Below are 23,639 nucleotides of genomic sequence, written 5' to 3'. Positions count from 1 at the left end.
TCTGTTTCCTCTGATGACCAGGATTTACCCTTATCTACCCATGAGGATTCTGATGCAGCATTCCCTCTGCTTCCCTTCCAAAGGATTTCTCTTATGGTGAAACCTTGCATACTCTTAGGGAACATTTTCACTGGGAAAGCCAGGATTACTCTGACTCTAAAAAGAGTCTTAGGGATTTCTTACTCCTGCCCCAACACAGGCCTTTAGCTGTCCCCCCTGTACTAGACATTGATTATTCCTTCTCGGAATCTAGCTTGGCCCCTGACTCTTTACCTCCTGCTCCCAGAAAACCTGATGGGTATTACAGGGTTCCGGACTCTCACAAGTTCCTCTTTAAAAATCCCACTACGGATCCTGAGACGATTTCACAGGGACCCGAGGACATTAAGGCTACTACTGCCAGAAATCCTACCCCCTCTGATAGAGATTCCAGGGCGCTGGATAGATGGGGTAAGAAAGGTATACACTTCTGCAACCTCGGCCATTAGGGCCTTAAGCTGCCAGTTCATATGTTTAAGTTTCAGCAGCATATTATTGGATTCCTTAAACAGAAAATGATGTTGATTCCTGACTGTGCTGAAAATAAATATTTACAGGATTTAATGCATTCTGCTGAACAAGTTGGAAAACATACTTTGCAATGTGGTTTTGATTCATTAGAGGCATCTTGCAGGGCTGCTGTCACTCGGTCTGTACTTAGAAGGCATGCTTGGCTTAAGGAGCAGTCTTTGCCAGATCATGTTAAAGCTAAATTGCTGGATGCTCCCTTAAACCAAGACCGCCTGTTTGGCAACAAAGCAGAAGTAGTACTTAAAAAGATGGAGGAAAAAGCTAAATCTATGCAAACTGTTAAAGATTTCTTGCAAGTACAGCCTCCCAGATTTAATAGGCATTGGCCCTTTAAAAATTGGTCCTTTCCTGCCTCTTCCAGGCCTTCTCAGTCCAAACCCAGAACCAGCAGAATACCCAGGCTTCAGTCCCAAGGTACTCAGGACTAAGCAGTGGGGGGCTCCCACTTCCAAAGCATGGAGTAGTAAGACTCCCCCTATGGTAAACTGTCTCAGTGACTTCACTTTAAAACTTCCAAGCCCTGCACAACTAACTGACTGTTCCTTTGGGGGAAAGATTGCCCTGCAGGCAAAGAATTGGGAACTCATTACCCAGGACAAATGGGTTTTAAATATAGTTTCCCAAGGATACAGATTCCACTTCCACTCCTTACCAACCCCAAACGGTTGGCCAGATCTACCCCCAAATCAGTGGGCAGAGGCTTAAAAGCAAGTTCTCTAAGTATCAGGGCTATTCAACCTGTCCCAGAAGAGGAAAGTGGACAAGGTTTCTACTCGAGACTTTTCCTGGTGCCCGGAAAAGAGAACAAATGGCGTCCTGGACCTCTCTATTCTAAACACATTTTTGGTGATCCCAAAATTCAAGATGCTAACTCTTCACCAGCTGCTTCTTATGCTAGCAAGGATGCCTGGTTGGCAACACTGAATTTAAAGGAAGCCTACTTGCACATCCCAATAAAGGAATCTTGCAAGAGATACCTATGCCTCAAAGCAGGCTACATGCACTGTCAGTTCTGTGCACTGCCCTTTGGCTTATCTACTGCGCCCATGATATTCACAAATTGCCTAGCTGCAGTCATTGCATTTTGCAGGCAAAGAAATATTCATATATACCCATACCAGGACGATTGTCTAATTCAGGCAGAAAGCCAGGACATACTATTGAATCATCTGGCGTTTGTACAGAAATTGCTAACTTCTGCGGGGTACACCATAAACGAAAAGAAATCACATCTTGTACCCTGCCAACAAATTGTATTCCTGGGAGCAAGCTTGAAAACAACTTCCCAGATGGCTTTCCTCACGCCAGAGAAACAAGTTTATTTGACAGTCTACTTCAAACTACTGGCCACAAAGACCCAGCTATCTACAAGGAAAATACTGCAAGCCCTGGGGTTCATGGCCTCCTGCATTCTCCTAATTCCGTATGCAAGACTGCATATGAAGAAACTACAGTGGTATCTAAAAAGTCTATGGTGTCAACATTCTCAGGTTCTAGAAGCAATGATTCCTATCGTATGTTGTCTACAGATAAGAGTTCCTTTGCTGGGCAGAGGCCTGCCACCAGAACAAGGGACTGACATTCACTCTACCCCCTGGCACCCAAACCCTAACAACAGACACATCAGACTATGCATGGGAGGCTCACTTGGCAAGGAAGTGCTTTCAGGGTAAATGGAACCCAAGTCAAATGCACCTACATATCAATCAAAACGAAATGTTAGCTGTACAGAATGCTCTGACAGCCTTCAAGGACCACATTCTTCCAGGACAATTAATGGTAAAGACGGACAACACTACTGTTATGTGGTACATAAGCAAGCAGGGGGGGAACCCACTCATACCCTCTCTGCAGACTAACCATGGCTCTGGGGAACACAGCCTTGAGCTACCAAGTGCACCTACAGGCACAATTCCTGCCAGGAAAGCTAAATACACTGGCTGACGAACTAAGCAGAAATCTCATGGACCTACACGAGTGGAAACTGGAACCAAAGATATTCAACATGTTGAGAAACAAATGGGAGTGCCTAGTGATAGACCTGTTTGCCTCCCCCCCCCCCCCCCCAGAACTACCAATTGGACAAATTCTGCACAAGGACTCCCCTCAAACAAGCTTGGAAAGTGGATGCCCTTTCCTTCACCTGGAAAAACCTATCAGTTTATGCCTTTCCCCCTCTGCCTCTCCTCTCCAAGGTATTACTAAAGATCAAACAGGACAAACAAGGATGATACTGATTGCACCAGACTGGCCACTCCAACACTGGTACCCCCTTTTGTACAGTGTCACTGCTGGCACCATGGCACCTGCTTCAGACCCCTGCCATGCTGTCCCAACAGGAGGGCCAGATTCTGCACCCACAGCTTCAAACCTTGAACCTGGCAGGCTGGCTAATTACCTGATCTCTCCATTGCCATCCCTCAGTAAGCAAGTGTTGGATGTCATTCTGGAGGCAAGGAGGCCTAGTGCTAGAAAATCCTATGCTGAAAAATGGAAAAGATTCTGTTCCTGTAATCAAACTCAGGGGATGGGCACAACAGCGCCCAATTTACCTCGGATTCTTCAATACTTAACCAAGATGCTTCACAAGGGCCTTTCCTCTTCCTCCAACAAAATTCATGCCTCAGCCATTTCAGCTCATTACAACACAGAGCCACCCGTCTTCTCTCACCCACTGGTGAAGCAGTTCCTCAGAGGGGCCAAAAACTTAAGACCACCCAGTAGAGCCCCTACTCCAGCCTGAGACCTTAACTTTTTTTTTTTTTGAAAAACTCACTCTACCTCCTTTTGAGACAGCTGCAAATGCAGAGTTGAAATTCCTTTCTTGGAAAACAGTCTTCCTTTTAGCCATCACTTCAGCAAGAAGGGTGTCTGAATTGCAGGCCCTCATGGCAGTTGGGCCTTTCATCATCTTTTATGTGGACAGGGTGCCCTTCAGGACCAATCCCTCCTTTGTGCCTATGGTGGTATCCAGTGTGGCCCTTAATCTGTCCATTCATTTGCCAACCTTCTTTTCTAATCCACAGAACAAAGGGGAACAAATACTGCACTCCTTAGATGTGCACAGACAACTTAGATTTTACTTGGACAGGACTAAATCTCTCAGGAAATATGAACAGCTGCTGGTTGCATTTGCTGCAGGAGCAGAGGGGAAGATCATTTCAAAGCAAACCATTTCTAAATTGATAGTCCATTGAATTCTTTTCTGCTATAAGCACCATGGAAAACCTACCCCACAGGGGATAAGACCACATTCAGCCAGGGCTGCATCTACCTCTACAGCCTTTCTCAGAGGTGTCCCTACCAGGGACATCCTAGAAGCTGCTACCTGGAGTTTTGTACATACCTTCACCAAGCATTACCATTTGCCAGTTTTCTCTAAATCCAGAGCTGGCTTTGCCACTGCAGTTTTGCAGGGCCTTATAGCTGGTCCTAATTTTATCTGATTTTCTCCTCCCATCCTTATCTTTGGGAATCTACCCAAATGTGATGACTGGAACAGTGAAACACGAAAAACATAGTACAGTTGTGTACACTTACCGTAAATGTAGATGTTAGTGTATTCACTGTTGCAGTCCTGGTTACCCTCCCTCCAGCCCCATGACTTGTATTGGCTATACCTCTATTCTTGTTTACTATGCTTAAAGCTTTTTGGTGTATTTGCTTTTTGGTTGGAGGTGTAACCCTGTATATATAATTGCTTGTCATTATGGGGGCACCTGACATGGGGGACATCTGTAATGGCGTCTGCTGCATGCTTTATACCTCTGACTACCTGACGTCATGGAAGATGAGACAGCAACCGATGCAGGACTCAAGACTTTGATAATCAGGCCGACTGAGGGTTACTGCAAGCAGATAACCCAAATGTGATGACTGCAACAGTGAATACACTCGAACATCTACATTTATGGTAAGTGTACATAACTGTACTTTATGGCGAGTACATAACTTCTTTTTATGATTTATTATAGTTAGAGATATCTAAAGCTGCAGCTGTCCCTCCTGCCTTGCCTGCCACCGTGATTTTCTTACTGCTTCTTGCTTACCTGATGATCAATTACCCTCTTGCCCCCAGGAAGTCTGATAAGTTATGCAGGGAACTCCAGACACACACATGCCTGTTTTCTAATCCTAAAGCAGATGCAACATTCATTTCACTATCCAAATTTCCTTTTGTTAAACTGGTTACGACCACTTACTACACATTGGGAAAATATGGTATCTTCGTTTAGTTATGCTCTGCATCTACACCGTTAGTCCTTTCAAATCCCAGTAGTGGGGTGTGCAAAGGCGATGAATGGTGGGTGGACCAGACAGCTTGCAGCCTAGGTCTTTCTTTTCTCCCTTCCGGCCTTCTACCAGTCAGTTACCGTAAACACTTCAGGCATGGTGTGGGGAGCTGTTTCAATAGGGTCCTATAGACAGAAGCGTGTTAATTTCAGAGAGATGTTGGCAGCTATTGATGCTTTAAAGGCATTGAATTCTCTCTCGTTCATAGGACCTGTGCAGGTATACACAGACAACACTCATGCTGCATAAACAAGGGGGGGGGGGTAGCAGATCTTTACCCTCTTAGCAAACTTAAAATAATCTGGAAGGTAGCTGAGTTTAGTATGACTCTTCAGGCTTCATACATTTTGTCTGAGGAAAGCTTTGCTGCAGACAAGCTCTGCAGGACCAGGATAGATCCCACTGAATGGAAACTGTAACTTGACATCTTCCAGGAATTGGTCCAGATGTAGGGAACACTTAAATTAGCTCTCTTTGGTTTCCATCAGAACAGACAAGTAATGAAATTCTGCTCCAAGAGTCGTTGCAGACAGATGTGGGAGAGAGATGCTTTCTCATTCCTGTGCAATAGAATATTCCTATATTTTTTCCCGCCCTTTCCACTGGTATTCAAGGTTATTCTAAGGATCCGGATGGACACCCCAGAAATTTGATGACACTCTTTTGGCCAGTGCAAGAGTGGATGTTCCATCTTGCCCACTGCTGCAGTATCCTTTAGGCTTTGAAGGTTGTTTTCCTGCCTAGCAAACAACCGGCCAGCTTCACAGAGCTGTGGCTCATCCTACCCTCATTCTGACTGCTGATTGGCTAGCCCCTAGTAGGGAATGTAGCAGTCAGAGTAGCGATTTCTTCAGTACTTTCTTGCTGTCTCTAGAAGAAGCATCTCCTGAGCTTCACATGAGCAACAGTCTGCTAAAAGCTTCATTTTTAACAGACAAGCCCCAGTGGGGACCCCCTCCACAGAGACATTATTGCCTTTGTAAGGAAGAAAAAATTTTTACTTTTTGACTAAAAGAAGTATTTCCCCTTTAAGAAACCTGTTTTTTTTTTTTGTTTTTTTTTTTATCAATGTGTTTTTTTTTTTTTTTTTTGTTTTTTTTGTCTGGTACTGCTGTTTTCAGCTGTCTGTCTTACTTAGATAATTATGGGTAATGTGTCTAAATATATGTTCTGCTTGTGTAACGTTTTAAAATTGTAACTGAAGATTTATTTTGGGATGGGCAAGGACATGTTTTTACAGCTTGGCGCTTATGCTCACCTTGTGACAATCTACTTATCATAGGTTCATCATTCCCACAGTTGCAGTAGTCTTCATTCTGTATGGATTGTTAACTAGCCAGCTTCAAAAAAAACATGTGCACACAACACATCTTCACTCTACTGATTTCCGTCCTTGGGATTAGCCAGAGTGAGAATTTCTTCAGTACTTTCTTAATGTCTCTAGAAGTAGCACCTCTTCACATGAGCAGCAATCGGCCAAGAACTTCATTTTTGGCAGATAAGTCCCCAGTGAAGAACTCAGCCACACAGAGATTACCTTATAAGAAAAATAATTTTTATTTTTTTTAACTAAAAGTGGCATTTCCCCTTTAAGGAACCCATTATATGTTTTACAGTATTGGAGGTTTCCTGTCAGGGGCCACTATTTATAGTTACAACTGTTTGTTAATTTATTTGGGTATAATTTTGTGGGAAATTATGTACTGCTTGAGTAAACTGTGATTTTTTTGGGGACAAAAGTTTACAGAGGGACAGGCAAGAATCTACATGTCAGTATAGTCTTTATGGTCACTTTGTGACAACCTACCTGCCATATTGCTTTTTTTCACTGTGTTTTGAGTGTTTGAAGGGTACTATCAGGGATTTTGTGTTCTGCTTCTGCTTTTTAATTAAGGGACTGGGAAAAATCTTGAGTGTAAGTGTGTTCTTTTTGAACACTTTGCTTCAGTCTCTGGCAATGCTTACTGCTTTTAGGTATTTTTCTCTGGCTGCAGTATGCATATTTAAACTGCTGTGGCTTCTTGTTCTCCTGTTTACCGAGAAAGAAAAAAAATCACTTACCATGGAGTCTTTGACATAATTTAAGAATGTCTGTGCATTGTCCAACAGTAGGTGGAGGTGCATTGGCAATTGGTTGTTCATCAGACCACTCTCTTATATGTCCAGCTTCCCCTGTTGTAGTCCTTTTGGCCATTAGGAAATGAGGTCAGCCACATCCTGTTCGGATGTACCAGTGTCTGATATGAGCATGGAAGAACCATCTTCCCTGGGTTTCAGAGACACTCCAGGAGATCCTTCTTGGGGTAACTGGGGCAAGAGACTATTAGATTGGGCAGACATCCCTTCTTCAAGTCAGTTTTCTTCTGCTGGAACCTCTTTTAAGAAAAAAACAGAAGGATTAAAATTGTTCTGTGACGAATTATTACTGTTAAATGTGAGTTCCTTAACTTTGCAAGACTAGCATTACAATCAATGGATACCGGTAAACAGAAGCACTTAAAAGTGGACTTACCCTGTAAGTAATTCCTGAGGAAACAGGGTCTGTTGATTCTGACTTTTGACTGAAGTAGAACTTAGCCTCCTGCAGATTTCAAAGCCCATCAAAGTGATTGTAAAGAAAATATTAATTCTTATCCTTCTCTGGAGAAATTTTCTTCAACTAAGACCATAGCCAGAATGAGGCATTTTTATGGGAAAAAATACATATGGGTGTACAGCATTCTTCCTATACTGCCAGTCTTGGATCGAACTGGCTTTCACTCTCAGAGAAAAAAGCTGTTTTTTTAACCAAACTGCTTCTACCCTGTTCTAGGTATCAACTTGCTTTGACGAGCATGTATGGTTGTGCAGATATTGTGTCTAGGGCCATTGCTACTGTTAGATTTTGAGAAGGTATGCTTTTGTGCATAACCAAAAATTTGCTGATGCAGTTAAGTCTGAAATCTTAAATTCTGCTGTAGATAAGGAGGTATTTTGGCTCATTTGCTTCCCAGGTTCTCAAACTGTGATGAAAGAGGGAAATTGATTTAGGGAGTGTTTTACAATTTTTCATGTCTCCCAGTACAAGTCTTATAGCCCTCCTCACTTCACAAATAAGCAAAATCATCCATTTTCTGACAAAGTGCTAAAACAAATAACCAGTGGGAAATAGCAAGAAACAGGGGTCCTTTCAGATAAAGGGGCAGACCAACAGTACAGAATGACTATCCCAGCATTCCGCTTCCCCTGGCAGCATCTTTCCAAATCTTATCTGACAATCTGGTCCTGGATATCCTCCTTGGACAAAAGATTGCCAAAGATATTTAGGTGTTAAACGTTTATGACACTGGTAATTGCAGACCTATCAGGCTTACAGACCTCATCTGCAAAGTCATGGAATATGTTGATGTCAAACTGTGATATCAAGAATTTTATTAGACGTGACCCTCAACAATTTCGCTTTTTGAAGGATGGATCCTGTCCATTGAATCTTGTAAACTCCTTTGAAAGGGTTACAGTGGTTGAAGGTTGTGGCCATGCAATACTCATGGCATATCTTGATCTGTTCAAAGCCTTTGACACCATTGCTCATGCTGGTATTATACATAAACTACATGCTTTAAAATTCAACCCATATGTGGTAAGATGGAAAGCAAACTGACTGAAAGAACCCACACAGTGCAAGTTAGAAGTGCTTTATCAGAAAGTATGAACGTGGCCAGCGATCTCCCTCAGGGCTCGGTGCTGGGACCTCTCCTTTTCAGTATTTACTTCTGAGTCCTGCAAACTGAGAGCTAAGACCTCTGGTTAAAAAAAAAAAAAATCTACAGATGACTTTAAACTCGGGTGTTGTCAAGTCACTCAACTCCTCCAAAATCAACTCTGCATGAGAAAGTCTTGTTTTACTAAAAATTGGCTCAAATTAAATGGTTAAGTGTAGTATCGTCAATTTTGGTAGACAGCCCCTCCCTTCACCTTACTCTATAAACAACATATCACTGCAAAGTAAAAATGTAGTCAGGGGCCTAAAAACTTAGGATGTTCTTCATCTCACATTGCTGCAGTCCTTACATATGGGGTAGTCCGCTGTCCTCTGTCGGCCCGAATACCAAAGTATTAGGCTGACGTCGGTCAAGGCGCTTAAAACTGACATTAGGACGTCAGGGTACAAAAGCGCATGACCGACGTCATTTCCTCAGTCTTTTTTGCCGCATGGTCCGATGCAGAAGCAGCGTTGCAAGTGCCGTTCGGCGTTTTGAAATTTTTCGAATTCGGAGTTTCAGACCGAATCCAAGTTGGCTAAGTACCCCGTTGGGGGTTATTTTGGTTTTTTCTTGCCTCAGTGTTTTACCGGATGTCAGAAAAAGTGAATAACTGTATTTCTTGTGGAAAACAGATACCGCATAGGGATTATCATTCTTTGTGTATTCCTTGTTTGGGGCCTGAGCACGACGTTGTTGGGTGTCGCTTTTGTGCTAGGTTCAATAAACGCACTATTAAGCAAAGGTTAGATTGTGCTAGGCTGGTCTTTGGGAAGCGGTGCAATTATAATATGCCGTCGGATTTTCCGGCGCCCGCTTCTGCGAAGAAACGCAAAGACAAAGCAGTTAAACCCAGGCAAGATGAGTCGTCCGTTCCGGACACCGGTTCTTTAGAGGCTTCAGTGGAACCGGTGGTTCCGACGGAGACTTCTCTGGAGTCTCAGGGGGAGACTTTGATTTTGCAGGAGGTGGTCTCTCAGGAGGCAGGTCAGGCTGAAGGGGCTTCTCAAGTTACTGTACTCCCCTCCCTTCCTAGGGTGGTTAGGCCTTCTCCTTCTGTTTCCAAGGCTTCTCCCAGAGGCAGGCTAGTTTTAGCTTCTGTTGGTGTCACTCCTAGTTCAGCAGGGTCTGTGCCTAAGAAGCACATGCTTAAAATGGCAGAAGATTTGATTACTCTGATTAGAGGTTCTATGCCCCCTCCTGATAAGAGGCCTAGGGTGGAGCCAGAGTTGGGAAGTTTTGAGCAGGCTTCGGATGTTTCAGAGTCTTCAGCTGAAGACTTGCAGGAGTACTCTCCTTATTCTGATTCTGATGCAGATGATTCCACTCCTTCTGCTTCTCCTCCAGAGGATTTTTCTTTTCAGAGACACTTCATTCTATGAGGGAACATTTTAAGTGGGAAGGTCAGGACTTCTCTGATTCTAGGAAAAGGCTTAGGAGTTTTGCTGTTACCCAAGCATAGCCCCTTGGCTATACCCGCTGTTCTGGATGTTGTGGAAGATGTGTTTGCAGAGGCTTCACTTAATCCTGATTCTCTGCCTCCTGCTCCTGTTAAACCGGATAGGTATTACAGGGTGCCTGAGGCTCATAAATATCTTTATAAGAGTCCTAGGGCGGACCCAGAAACTATTAGTCAGGGACCTAACGGTGTCAAGGCCTCTGTTGTAAAAATCCGGTTCCTCTAGATAAAGAAGCCAGAGCTTTGGATAGATGGGGAAAGAAGGTCTATACATCTTCTACCTTAGCTATGAGGGCTTTGAATTGCCAGTTTCATATGTTGAAATATCAAAACTTTCTTCTTTCTCAATTGAAGTCTAAGGTGGATGCTCTGGCGGAAGGCATTGAGTGTAAAGAATTGCAAGATTTGGTGCATGTCTCTGAACAGGTGGGTAAGCATTCATTACAGTGTGGTTTTGATGCTGTGCAGGCCTCGTCTAGGGTGGCTGCCACTGGCTCAGTTCTTCGCAGGCACGCCTGGTTGAAGGATCAGAATTTATCTGACCATGTTAAGACAAGGATTTTGGATGCTCCTTTGCAGTCTGATGTGTTGTTTGGTTCACCTGTGGAGTCAGTCTTGAAGAAAATGGAAGACAAGGCTAAGTCTATGCAGGCTGTTAAAGATTTTTTGCAAGTTCAGCCTCCGAAGTTTAGTAGGAATTGGCCTGCTAAGGGGTGGACGTATCCTTCTTATGATTCTCAGTCTAGGGGTAGATCTAGACGTGGTAGGGGCAGAGCTCAGAGTTCTTTCAGGCCTAGAACAGGGAGTTCACTTGCACAATCTTCGGGTGAGGGCAGGGGCCAGTCCTTTCGTAAACAGACCCAATGACCTACTTTTCCAGCTGCCAGATCCTTCTTGCCTGGCAGCACCTTTGGGAGGAAGGTTAGCACTCTTCAAGGAAAATTGGATGTTGGTTACCCAAGACAAATGGGTATTGGATATCATACACCAGGGTTACAAGTTTTATTTCCATACCTTGCCTCCTTTCAAAGGCATGCCGGACGTTCCTCTTCAGCAAAGATTAGAGGCTCGCAAACAAATTTCTCTACTACTTCAAATAAGGGCCATACAACCGGTCCCTCTGCCAGAAGTGGGCCTAGGATTTTATTTTCGCCTGTTTCTGGTACCAAAGAAAGGAAACACGTGGAGACCAATTTTGGATTTATCCATCCTCAACACATATCTGGACATTCCCAAGTTCAAAATGTTAACGTTACAACAGCTTTTACCTCTGCTGGGCAAAGATCACTGGATAGTGACTCTGGATCTCAAGGAGGCTTACCTTCATGTTCCTATCAGGCCCAGTTGCAGGAAGTATCTGCGTTTTCGGGCTGGGACTTCACATTATCAGTTCTCTGCATTGCCCTTTGGCTTATCTACTGCGCCCAGAGTGTTCACGAAGGTTCTGGCTCCAGTGGTAGCTTTCTTCAGGCTAAGAGGAATACAGATCTATCCTTATTTGGACGATTGCCTGATACTGGCCCAAGGAAAGGACGAACTTCTTCATCATTTACAGTATGTGATGGCAGTGTTAAGATGCCTGGGGTATTCTGTGAACGAAATAAAGTCCAGTCTAGTACCCTCTCAGGACATGTGCTTTCTGGGTGTGAGACTGAATACAGCATCCCAGATGGCCTTTTTGACCCCGGACAAACAAAAGAATCTTTCTCTTTACTTCCATCAGTTGTCTCATCAGTCCAGGCTGACTGCAAGGACAGTCCTTCAAGCCTTGGGGTTCATGGCATCTTGTATTCTGGTACTTCCCAATGCCAAACTGCATATGAGGAAGCTACAATGGTATCTCAAGAATGTATGGACACAGCACTGCCAAGATTTGGACACTGTCATTCAAATAATACCTTGCATTCAAAAGGAATTTTTGTGGTGGGCTCAGGAATGTCACCTAAACAAGGGACTCTCTGTGACCCGGCCAGAGGCGAGTCAGATTTTAACGACAGATGCCTCAGACAAAGCTTGGGAGCTCATCTAAATGGAAAATGGGTACAAGACACGTGGCCTGCCAGACTTCAACATCTACATATCAACTTGAAGGAGATGTTAGCAGTCCAATTTGCATTGATAGCTTTCAAGGATTTACTTCTTCCAGGGCAGGTGTTGATTCAAACAGACAACACAACTGTCATGTGGTACATCAACAAGCAAGGGGAACGCATTTTTATCCTCTATGCAGACAAGCAATGATTTTGTGGGAGACTGCTCTCAGTTTACAGCTAAATCTTCAGGCAAAGTTTCTGCCAGGAGCACAGAACTCCTTAGCAGATGTGTTGAGCAGACAAATTATGGATCCCCACGAGTGGAAATTGGATCCTCATGTATTTCAGAGATTGACAGTGTTATGGGGAACTCCAGACATAGATCTGTTCGCTTCTCCACTGAATTACCAGCTGCCAAAGTTTTGCACAAAAGGTTTCATCCCTCAGCTTGGAAAGTGGATGCTCTCTCATTCAATTGGAGCAATCTTCACGTGTATGCCTTTCCACCTCTGCCTCTCCTCCCAAAGGTACTGCTGAAGGTCAGACAGTACAAGCCAAACATGATTTTAATAGCTCCAGATTGGCCTCGACAGCACTGGTACCCATTACTGAGAAGTCTGGTACAGGAGCCTCCATGGCCTTTGCCTTCGATTCCTCACCTGCTGTCTCAGGAGAACAGTCATTTACTCAATGTCAAACTTCATTCTTTACATCTGACAGCCTGGCATATTCTGTTTTAAACCCCGGAGGGTCTCAGCTTCCACAACAAGTTTTGAATGTCATTTTGGAGGCCAGAAGGCCTAGTACAAGGAAAGTTTACGCAGATAAATGGAGGACATTTTTATTTTGGAGTACAGCAAAGGACTTTGATGTTTCTAAACCTAATTTAAGTGTGGCGCTTCAATACCTTACTGAGTTATTGGACAAAGGTTTGTCCTTCTCCTCTATAAAGGTTCATGCTGCAGCAATTTCTGCTCACTATGACTGTGACCCACCATTATTTTCTCAGCCTTTGTTTAAGCAATTCCTTAGAGGGGCAAAGAATATAAGACCCCCACGTAGAGCTCCTACTCCTGCTTGGGATCTCAATTTTGTGTTGGAGAAACTCACTCTACAACCTTTTGAGCCTGCAGCATCGGCAGAGTTGAAATATTTATCTTGGAAGACTGCTTTTTTGTTGGCCATTACCTCTGCGAGAAGGGTTTCTGAATTACAGGCCCTTATGGCAGTTGAGCCTTTCTTAATTTTCCACAAGGATAGGGTGTCTTTGCACTAACCCTTCTTTTATGCCTAAAGTGGTTTCTAGTGTGGCTTTAAACCAAACTATTCATTTGCCTACTTTTTATGCAAACCCCCAAACTAAAGGGGAAAGGATTTTGCACACTTTGGATATACACAGACAGTTGCGATATTATTTGAGCAGAACTAAAGGGTTCAGGCAGTCTCAGCAGTTGTTTGTTTCTTTTGCTTTGGGTTCTCAGGGCAAACCTGTTTCAAAACAAACTATTTCTAAGTGGATTGGTTTTTGTATTGCTTTCTGTTATTCCCATCATGGTAAGGAGATTCCAGCTGGGATTAGGCCTCATTCCACTAGGGCTACTGCCACTTCTACAGCTTTTTAAGGGGTGGCTACTAAAGATATTTTGGAAGCAGCTACTTGGAGTTCAGTGCATACTTTCTCTAAGCATTACCACCTTCCACTTTACTCTAAATCTAGGGCTGGATTTGCAACTGCAATTTTACAAGGCATGTTGGCAGCTCCTAATGCTTTATAGTTTTGCCATCCTCCCTTACCTCTGCTTTGGGATTCTACCCATATGTAAGGACTGCAGCAATGTGAGATGAAGAACATAGTACAGTTTTGTACCTACCATAAATGTAGATGTTCAAGATCCACATTGCTGCAGTCCAATTTAGCCTCCCTCCTTCCCCGCTGTTGTTGAAGGTGGTGGTGTGGTTTGTGTTGTACATATTGTAAATATGGTTAGTGCACGGGTGGTTGGTTAGGTTTTGCTGGTTTTTGGCTTTGGCCTTTCTTGTTAGGGCCTTCTGACATCTGGGGCAAGAAAAGACTGAGGAAATGACGTCGGTCATGCGCTTTTGTACCCTGACGTCCTGATGTCAGTTTTAAGCGCCTTGACCGACATCAGCCTAATACTTTGGTATTCGGGCCGACCGAGGACAGCGGACTACCCATATGTAAGGACTGCAGCAATGTGGATCTTCGAACATCTACATTTATGGTAGGTACAAAACTGTACTTTATTAGTTTTCTCTGTTTTTGACCATTATGCAACAGCAGTGGTCAGGAAATCATTTTTATGTAGCAAAGCCAGTTGCCAAAGCAGTTTCAAGGTCTAAAGAGGTAATCACACCCTGTTATACTCTGCATCGATCAGGTCATTTACCCAGTACAACACCCCCCTTCTGGATGTATTTCAGTAAATATATCAAACAGTTAGATCCCCAGAGGCTCCTAACCTAAAAGATCACATACTGTAAGACCTAGAGTTGCCAAGAGAGGCTGGAAGCATTATACATTTATTCAGTCTTATAGATTTTTGAGAGAATCTTTCTGTCTTGCTTGCTGCTCCAAAGGAGACCTGGTTATCCCGTACCTCCTGTGTCTCCACCAGTATTAGAACCAGAGACCTAAATCTTCACCAGCAGATAAATAAAATATGGTGGAGGAACAGGTTTATAGCACAGTGCTTCCCAAACCTCCCCAGTGAACTTCCCCAACATGTTATGCAGTGAAACATACTCTTTCCCTTTAAACATGACCTAGAGTGGCTTGATGGGAATCCACAAATTTACTCTTGAACTGAGTGGTATGTCCCTCTTAGAGAGAGGAGGTGCAGCCTGAATAAGGGTAGGGTACAGCCAATATGTGAATGGTCATAAGATTCAATGGCCTTGAAATATCTATGAATCTGTAAAGTATAGTCTGACAAGTAGGTCTGGCATGATTGCTTGATTTGCTTATAGAGGGTTAGAGCATTGGGTCACAAACTCAAATAACGTCAAGGACCAAAATCTCCAAAACAAGAAAGTTAGTAACTGCAGCTAGAAATGCAGTATAACAGCTTCCAGTACTCAGAGTCATTCTGATTTCAGGGCTGTCTGAGGGCACATGTTTGAGATACCTGCTGTTGACATTGGATGGAAGCATCTGTTAAACAGCAAGACAGCACAATATGAGGACTTTGTTTATTCAGAAACGTTTGCCCTCAGACAGCCCTGAATTAAGTAGAAAATATTTAATCTTGAATATAATAAAAACGCCACACCAAAAGCCCCACCCGAACGTTTATTCGCCACAGTTTTGACACTTTTATTCCAAAACGCAGGAACCTTATCAGAAGCTGTAACAGAGCAACTTCCTTCCTTTTTAAAAACTCAGAGTCACCATGTCTTGACCAGCAGTATTTAATGAAACACACACTCTTAAATACACACTTAAAAGTAGCTCTAGAAGTACACACTTAAAAAATACTTAAGATATACTTGCATATAAAGTATGTTGCATAAAATAAGTATATGTCAAAAAATATTCCTTCAAGTAATTTATCTGTAAAAAAAATATATATATACTTTTAAGTGTATATTTAAGTATGTGTGTTTCTTTAAACATTGGTGGTCAGGCATGGTGCCTCTTTCTAAGTTTACATAGTACGCTGTTTTGTGGTTTATTTTATCCAGATGTTTAATCTTGCTTTTGGGCCTAATAGAATGAGTGGGGAAGAGTGTAGCCGAAGGATAAAGGATGGTGCTGCAACCACCAGTACTAACACACAAGTGTTAGTGTTCTTAGTAAGACGTATCCATTTACTCCTGTAGTCACGAGTAGATGTGAAGTAACCATCCATTTATTCCTCTAGTCACAAGTAGATGTGAATTAACCAGAACAGACAAGTTGAACTTGTCCTGCGTTTCATTAAAAAAAAAAAAGCCAACAGGCAGTGTTAAGATGTGTAATTTATACTAATAAGAATTGTAAAATTGTGGATTTATCAATGTCATTGTTTAATGCATTGCATTTTATTTTTTGAAGATTGTGAATAAATTTCCTGTTTTATGGTGATGTTTCAAGATTAGATCCTTTGTTTTGAATTGTTAGTTTTCTGTAGCTATCCTTAGAACAGTGTTAGAAAGTAGCGTTTTGTTTTCAGTTTTAGATTTAATTTGATGGAGATGTTAATAGCTTTGAAAAGGTATTGAAGACTGACCAGCATTAAAGGAAACCACAGAATGAATATGGGTTTACACTGCATTTCATTTTCATACTATGATTACTGGTGAGTTTGCATGTAGGTTTTGCATTTTATTATTTAAAGGAAAAAGTACACATACTGACATGTATACAATAGAAACATTTCTGGTACTTGAAAAACCAATTTCTGTTTTTATTGTTTGTTTTAGTGAACTCATGCCATGCTTACCAAAGGAGGGAATATTTTCAGTTGATACCATGCTGAAAAAAGGAAATAGTCAAAATGCAGATGGTGCACTGTGGCAGTGGAGAGACGACCGAGGGCTTTGGCATCCATACAACAGAATTGACAGCCGAATAATTGAGGTAGATTCATGCCCTTTATTATATATCTATGGTGTTTTAGAAAGTTGTACTTGTTTTTCTGTAGCACTGATTTCATTTTAAATTAACTAACCACATTTTCCCGAGCTATATCTGTGAGTAATTAATGCATGTAGAAAATCTAGCTGAGAGACTTTCACTTATTTTCTTTTAATGGGAATGCAGTTTCCCTCTCTTGTCCACTGCTTTAACAGCAGATTGGCTCCACTTTAGATTGAGTTTGCATTTTTTTAAAGTAAGAGTTGTTCATCGGTTTATTGTATTATTAGAGCAGTTTGTTGTCTTCTTGCTGTCCCATTTGGTGCTTTAACTTTTAGAAAGTTTGTTTTCAGCATTTACAGCACTTGCATTGTCAAGCAAGTTTATATACGTATTGTGTGTGTGTGTGTGTATATGTATATATATGTATATATATATATATATATATATATATATATATAAAATTTGCATTTATTTATTTACTTATGGGGGGATACTGTCTCTTTGAACTAAACCTTGTGGAATGTGATATCCTGTTTGGCATTTATTACAGAATGTCCCCTAAATCATAAGATGGTGCTGTTTCCACATCTGAACCTTAAGATCTGTCTCTTTCCTTGTGAGGAATTTGACTTGGTGAAGTAGGAAGAATGCTGGCTTGGTAGTAGTAAAGTCCCCTCCCTACCAAAGTTCTTTCCACTCCCGTGAATTGAGGTTGGTCCATGTATAATTGTTTTCTTTCCTTCAGATTTTTCAAAATGTTCCCTTTGTCATAAGTAGAGAGTTTGGAACAACATTTTTGTGTCTTGATGCAGGTTCCTAGATTCAAAATGGCAGATGTTTGTTTGGAGGCTTAATTCTGTAAATGTCTATGTGGACAAAGATAGTGACAAAAGAATAGTACCTGTAATACATTTTCTGTTTTGGGGAGGGGTGGTAAAAAGTGTCCCTCTTAAGACTGATTATTTTACTTTTCAAACTTTGCAGTCATAATTCATTCATGTCTGCCAAGACTTATAGCGAATGAGATGTGAAATACATCTGCACTTGCAGGCATGATGGTTGTATTGAGTGTCGTGATGAAGATGATTGAAGTTTGAATTAAAAGTATTAATTTGAAGAAGTAAAGCAGAATTGAATTATACTTCACTTTGGATTAATTCATTTCCTTTTCATTTAAGCAGCTGAATGGTTGTGTAAGCACTGCAAATTCAGTACCATGATTATGTTTGTAGATGACATTGTGATCTGTATTGAGAGTAGGGAACAGGTTGAGGAGAGCCTGGAGATGTGGAAATATGCTCTAGAGAGGAATAAAGGTCAGCAGGACTAAGACAGAATATATGTGTGAATGAGAAGACGGATAGAGGAATGGTGAGGATGCAGGGAGTAGAGTTGGCAAAGGTGGATGAGTTTAAATACGTGGGATCAGCAGTTCAGAGTAATGGCGAGTGTGGAAGAAAGGTGAAGAAGAGAGTACAGGCAGGGTGGAGAAGAGTGTCAGGAGTGATTTGTGACAGATGAGTACCAGTAAGAGTGAAAAGGAAGGCCTACAAGAGGGTAGTGAGACCAGCTACGTTGTATGAGTTAGAGACAGTGGCATTGACAAAAAGGCAGGAGTCAGAGCTGGATGTGGCAGAGTTAAAGATGTTAAGATTTGCACTGGTTGTGACTAGGGTGGACAGGATTAGGAATAAGTATATTAGAGGGTCAGCTCAGGTTGGATGGTTTAGAGACAAAGCCGGAGAGGCAAGATTGCGTTGGTTTGGACATGTGCTGAGGAGTGGCATTGACAAAAAGGCAGGAGTCCGAGCTGGATGTGGCAGAGTTAAAGATGTTAAGATTTGCACTGGGTATGACTAGGGTGGACAGGATTAGGAATAAGTATATTAGAGGGTCAGCTCAGGTTGGATGGTTTAGAGAGAAAGCCAGAGAGGCAAGTTTGCGTTGGTTTGGACATATGCTGAGGAGGAATGATGGGCATATTGGGAAAAGGATGCTAAGGATGCAGCTGCCAGGTAAGAGGAAAAGAGGAAGGCCTAAGGTAAGGTTTATGGACGTAGTGAGACAGGACTGCAGGTACTTGGTGTGACAGAGCAAGATGCAGAGGACAGGAAGAAATAGAAACTAATGATCTGCTGTGGTGACCCCTAACGGGACGAGCCAAAACAAAAAGAAGATTGTTACACCATTGTGTGTCTCCTTCTGAAGCCCTCCACAGAGCAGTATGATGAGAATAATATTGAAATATCAAAAGATTTCTCAGAATGGATTTTCTCTAGTAGAATTATTTTGGTCTTTACAACTGACAAAATAGATGTATGTATTTCATATCACAGACATGTTTGTATTTTGAAATCCATGTGTGCAATCAAGCGTATGTTGCAAGCTAGATAAAGCTCATAGTACTGCTTTGTTATAAAACAAAGGAATGTTGTAGCTTTGGCCTTGATTGGCTACATACTCTAAATCTAAATGAATATAGGTTTGTTTGTGTACTGCGTGGATGAAATCATAGGAACAAAGGACAGATTAGAATATGTAGAGATGTAGTAGTATTGACAGCTTCTGAGGAATTACATATTTCTACTGTCAGTGAAGGATTTAAATTTATTGGAAGGAATTTTTTAAAGAGTTCTTCCATGTTACTGTATCTAGATTTAGATTGTGTAAGATTGTTAGACTTCACTTTTTGCTGCTATTCTATTTAGAAAAATAAATGCCTTGCCTTAAACTGCTTCTGTGACTTAGTGGATTTACTAAAGATGGACAGTAATAAGGAATCTCTCAACGTTGCTGTGCTCACCCACTTTTGCTAAAATATATATATATATATATATATATATATATATATATATATATATATATATAAAAACTAGAATGTTATCTCAACTGCCTATAAAATTGATGATGCAGACAGCAGATGAAGGGGAGAGAAAGCAGAGGCCATGGCAAAAAGAAATAGAGTACCCCATTTTCCAGAATTAGCCCATAGCGTAGACTGCCTGGATATCCTGATGGGGAATGTGAAATGCAGGGGCTAAGGCAGTGGGAGTTTCAGTCCATGACGTTGTATGTTTTGCCTGAATGAAAAAAGAACTGAAAGCAGGTACCATCTCAGTGTTTTTCATTCTGTAAGATAAATGGAAAGTGGACAAACTTTATTTTTTTAAACTGTAAAAGATGCAGTTATGGAAGGACCACATCAATTCCGGGGTAGAGTATTTTAATAATCCAAACCCACGAAGTAATACACTAGTCACTATAACATAAACGCCTTAACAAGTCACCGCATTTTCGTCTAAGTAAAGACTTCTTCGGATGTAAAATAACCCAATTCAAACCACACGTTTATATCCCAACCAGTAATCATGAACCACCAATGAAATCTTTCATCCAGTAAAACTATTAACATAAAATTAAATAAAAAAATGAATACAGTAGAACCTCCATAATTGACCTCCTCCTTAAGTTGGGCTTATTTTCATAGACCGGAGATGCACCACATGTACTCAATGGAAGACCAACCTCTCTATATTGACCAGCTCTGTAAGATGCATCTTGACCACTTGGACTACTGACACACTATTAATTTACCCTCTGTAACTTGACCAGTTGAGCCCACTCTACACCAAGAGGTAGAAGGTGTGGGCTTTGCCCCTTAGTTATTATTTTTTCTTTAGTACAAGTTCTTTTTTCATGTTTTGTTATTGCCACGTGTTGAATTTAAGCCTAGCATCCTATTATTTATCATGTGTTGCTGAAGATTTTTTCAACGTGAAGGACTGGTCTGAATTTTAGGTACATCCTACTACTGAACTACTGAAAAGTTTTACAGTTAATCGAGACATGATGGTCCAAAGGAAAAAATTCAGAGCTGACATTGAAGAAAAAGGTTGATCTAATACATTTTCTGGAAAGCAGCAGCCAAAAGACGGCGAAAAATTTGGGTGTTAGCAAGTCCACAGTTTAGCAACATACTAAAACGTAAACATGAGTACTTGGAGAGATATGGTGAGGAAAGGGGAGACCTACAGCGTAAAAGGAGGAAATCTTCCCTCGAAATCAATAAAGCCACATTAAGCTGGCTCCAACAAATGAGGGCAGTTAATGCCTGAATCTCTGGGCCAATGAACCAAGAAGTTGCTAAGAAAATCGCACAGGAATTTGCGGTGGCAGATTTCCAAGCATCAGGTGGTTGGGTTGAGAAATTTAAACTGCGACAGAAGATCTTCCAGAATGTCTTGCGTGGTGAATCCAATGAATGTGCAGTAGAAGTTGTAGAAGAGTTCATCAAAAAGTTCCTGGACTTCACCAGAGGCTTCAAAGATGATAACATCTTTAACGCTGACAAGTGCAGACTCGTTTTCAAGGCGATGCCTGACAGGAGCCTAGTCATGAAGGGTGACAAATGTAAGAGTGGAAAACTTTCCAAAGAATGTTTCACAGTTCTGCTTTGTGCTAGCTCAGACAGAGAGAAACCAAAGCCCTTGGTGACTGGTAAATCGACAAAGCCATGCGCATTCAAGAACCTGAAACCCAACAACCTCCCTGTCATTTGGAGATCAAACAAATGAACATGGATGACTGCTGCCCTGTTTGAAGAGTGGGTAAGGGGTATTGACTGAGAAATGAAGAAGAAAAAAACTCTATTCTGATCTGTCTATTCTGTCTCCAACTTCTTGACCAAGGCATCATCAACAAATTTAAAATGCACTACTGAGACCAGCTCCTTCAGTGGGTCATTACTAAAACACAGACCTGTGGTCCACCTGTGGAAGTAACTTTAACTGCTGCATCAGTTAACTATCTGGATACTGTCCTTTGGATCAGTTCTGCTTGGATTAAAGTTCAGCCAGAAATGATACAGAAGTGTTTCAAGAAAGATGGATTTGTCACATCCCAAGAGCATGATGTTTTGGCCCCATCAGGCAGTCCATCTCCCATGGCAGAATTTGAAGGAGTAAATTTTGAAGGTTTTGTTGGATTGGATGATGAGGTGGCAACCTGTAATGAACCTGACCCAGAAGCAGTTATCCAAACGATATTGACCAAAGTACAGATGAGTGTAAAAGTGCATGAAACAGCTGATGAAGTGGAAGAAGCAAGTGAGGATGACAGAAATTGCAGAGACTTCAATAGAAGAGGATGTCAGGCATCTGATAATGCAGTTGAAGTTATTTGCTGTGGAAAAATGCCCAGGTATGTTGAGTGTGCTTTCTCCACTTGCCTTTGTAATAAGAATAAGAAACGGACCAAAACTGACTCCTTTTCAGAAAGAATAATTAAACCATGAAAAAACAGTAAATGTATTTTCTATGATACTGTATGTATAATTTTACTGTACAAGAAAGTAAAGTACATGTACGTATCAGTACAGTAGGCCTAGTTCCTTATGTTGACCACCTCCGTATGTTGACCAGTTTGTTGCAGTCCCTTGGGTGGTCAGCTTTGAGGTTCTACTGTATTTAAAATCAAGTACATTACCAAAGTCCACATATTCAAAGCTACCTAAAATTATTACAGTTCAATAGCATTTTATTAAAACCTTATAAAAATTTGTTAGAAACTATAAGTAAAATGTAATAAAAATTAAAAAAACATAAATAAGGAGCTGTATGCAGTTCATGGACTTCTAACACCATCTAGTGTTCAAAGAGTTTGACACCACCAAAAACCTATAAACTTAATTGAATGCAAACAATGTGAACTAATGATGGGGAATAGTCACCATTTAAATTGCATTTTACCCACATATTTAATAATAGTGTTAGTCTAGCCGCTCTTAGCTTCAAAAATGGGGCCAGGGAGACTATCACTTAAACCAGGTGGTTTGTTAGCCTCCAAAATTATTTGCCAATATAACTCGCTGTATTCAGTTTTGGTCTCCCACATTACCGCCCCTTATATCTTTATCTCTTCTAGGACAAAAAAGTGAAACTTCGTTAAGGAACGGTCTGAAGTGTGCTTAAACAAGGCATTATTTTAATTTTTGTTCTGAATGTCATTAATATGCTCGTAAATCCTTCTCCTAAGCTTCCTTTCAGTCTTCCCAATGTAGAATGCTTTACAAATTACGCACATTGCAGTATAAATCACACCACTACTGCCACGTGTACTGTAAGTTTTACTTAAGACATACCTGTCCCTAGATTCAAGGAATATAATTTCTGCATTACTAAAGTATGGGCACTGGGGGCACATACCACACTTAATTGTACCCATTCTCTTCTTTCCATGATGATTGCGAATACTGTGATTACACTCTAGTAAACCCTTAATATTAATACCTTTTCTAAAGATGCATATCAAAGGTTTATCAAAAATCAACTTAAAGTCTGATAAACCTGCAAATTTGTCCCATTCCATTTCCATTGTATTTCTAATAAAACCAGAGTACCCATTAAAAAGATCACAAAAGCATATTCCTATACAGTATCCATTCCTGTTTGATTGATGGGTGGACCAATCATGATCCCATCACCAACTGGGGTAATGTTTCCTACACTTAGAATAGGGGCAAATGTATCCTTTCTACTACTTTACACCTTCGGGTAAACATTCTGAATCAAATCTATGGGATAGCCCCTGTCAGTAAACATCCCTCAGTTTTTCCCATTCCCTGTTAAATTCATGATTGTCCAAAGTCATCCTACTAATTCTTACAAATTCACCTTTAATAATGCTCTTCTTTTGATGATGAGGATGAGCACTAGTGTAGTGGAGGTATGTGTTAGAATAGGTCTTTTTCCTATATACTTTAGACCAAAACATATCCTTATCTTTTAAATTGTGGCATCTAGATAATTCACCTCCTCGTATCTAATTTCATGTATGAAATGCAAAAATTCTATGGAATTAGTAATATACTGAAAAAATTCAACAAATCTTTGTAATGTATCGATCCAAACTAGACAAATATCATCTCGGAAACACTTTTATATAAAATCCAGCAGTCCCTATACTGG

The 23,639-nt window shown here is 41.2% G+C and overlaps 1 protein-coding gene across 2 annotated transcripts in view; it reads left to right on the top strand.

Annotated features, from left to right (window-relative positions):
• TRIP12 (thyroid hormone receptor interactor 12) overlaps positions 1–23,639 on the top strand; it is a 3,849,287-nt gene that overhangs the window by 1,567,577 nt on the left and 2,258,071 nt on the right. For both annotated transcript variants that reach the window (XM_044071052.1, XM_044071053.1), the window contains one exon: positions 16,518–16,674. In XM_044071052.1, the coding sequence (XP_043926987.1) occupies positions 16,518–16,674 (157 nt within the window). The remainder of the gene's footprint in view (positions 1–16,517; positions 16,675–23,639) is intronic.

The sequence above is a fragment of the Protopterus annectens genome, chromosome 5.part0 (assembly GCF_019279795.1).
Source record: "Protopterus annectens isolate FY-2018-M chromosome 5.part0, PAN1.0, whole genome shotgun sequence".
NCBI lineage: Eukaryota > Metazoa > Chordata > Ceratodontiformes > Protopteridae > Protopterus > Protopterus annectens.
The sequence above is the reverse complement of the archived record's forward strand: the minus strand, read 5'-3'. Positions and strand labels throughout refer to the sequence as shown.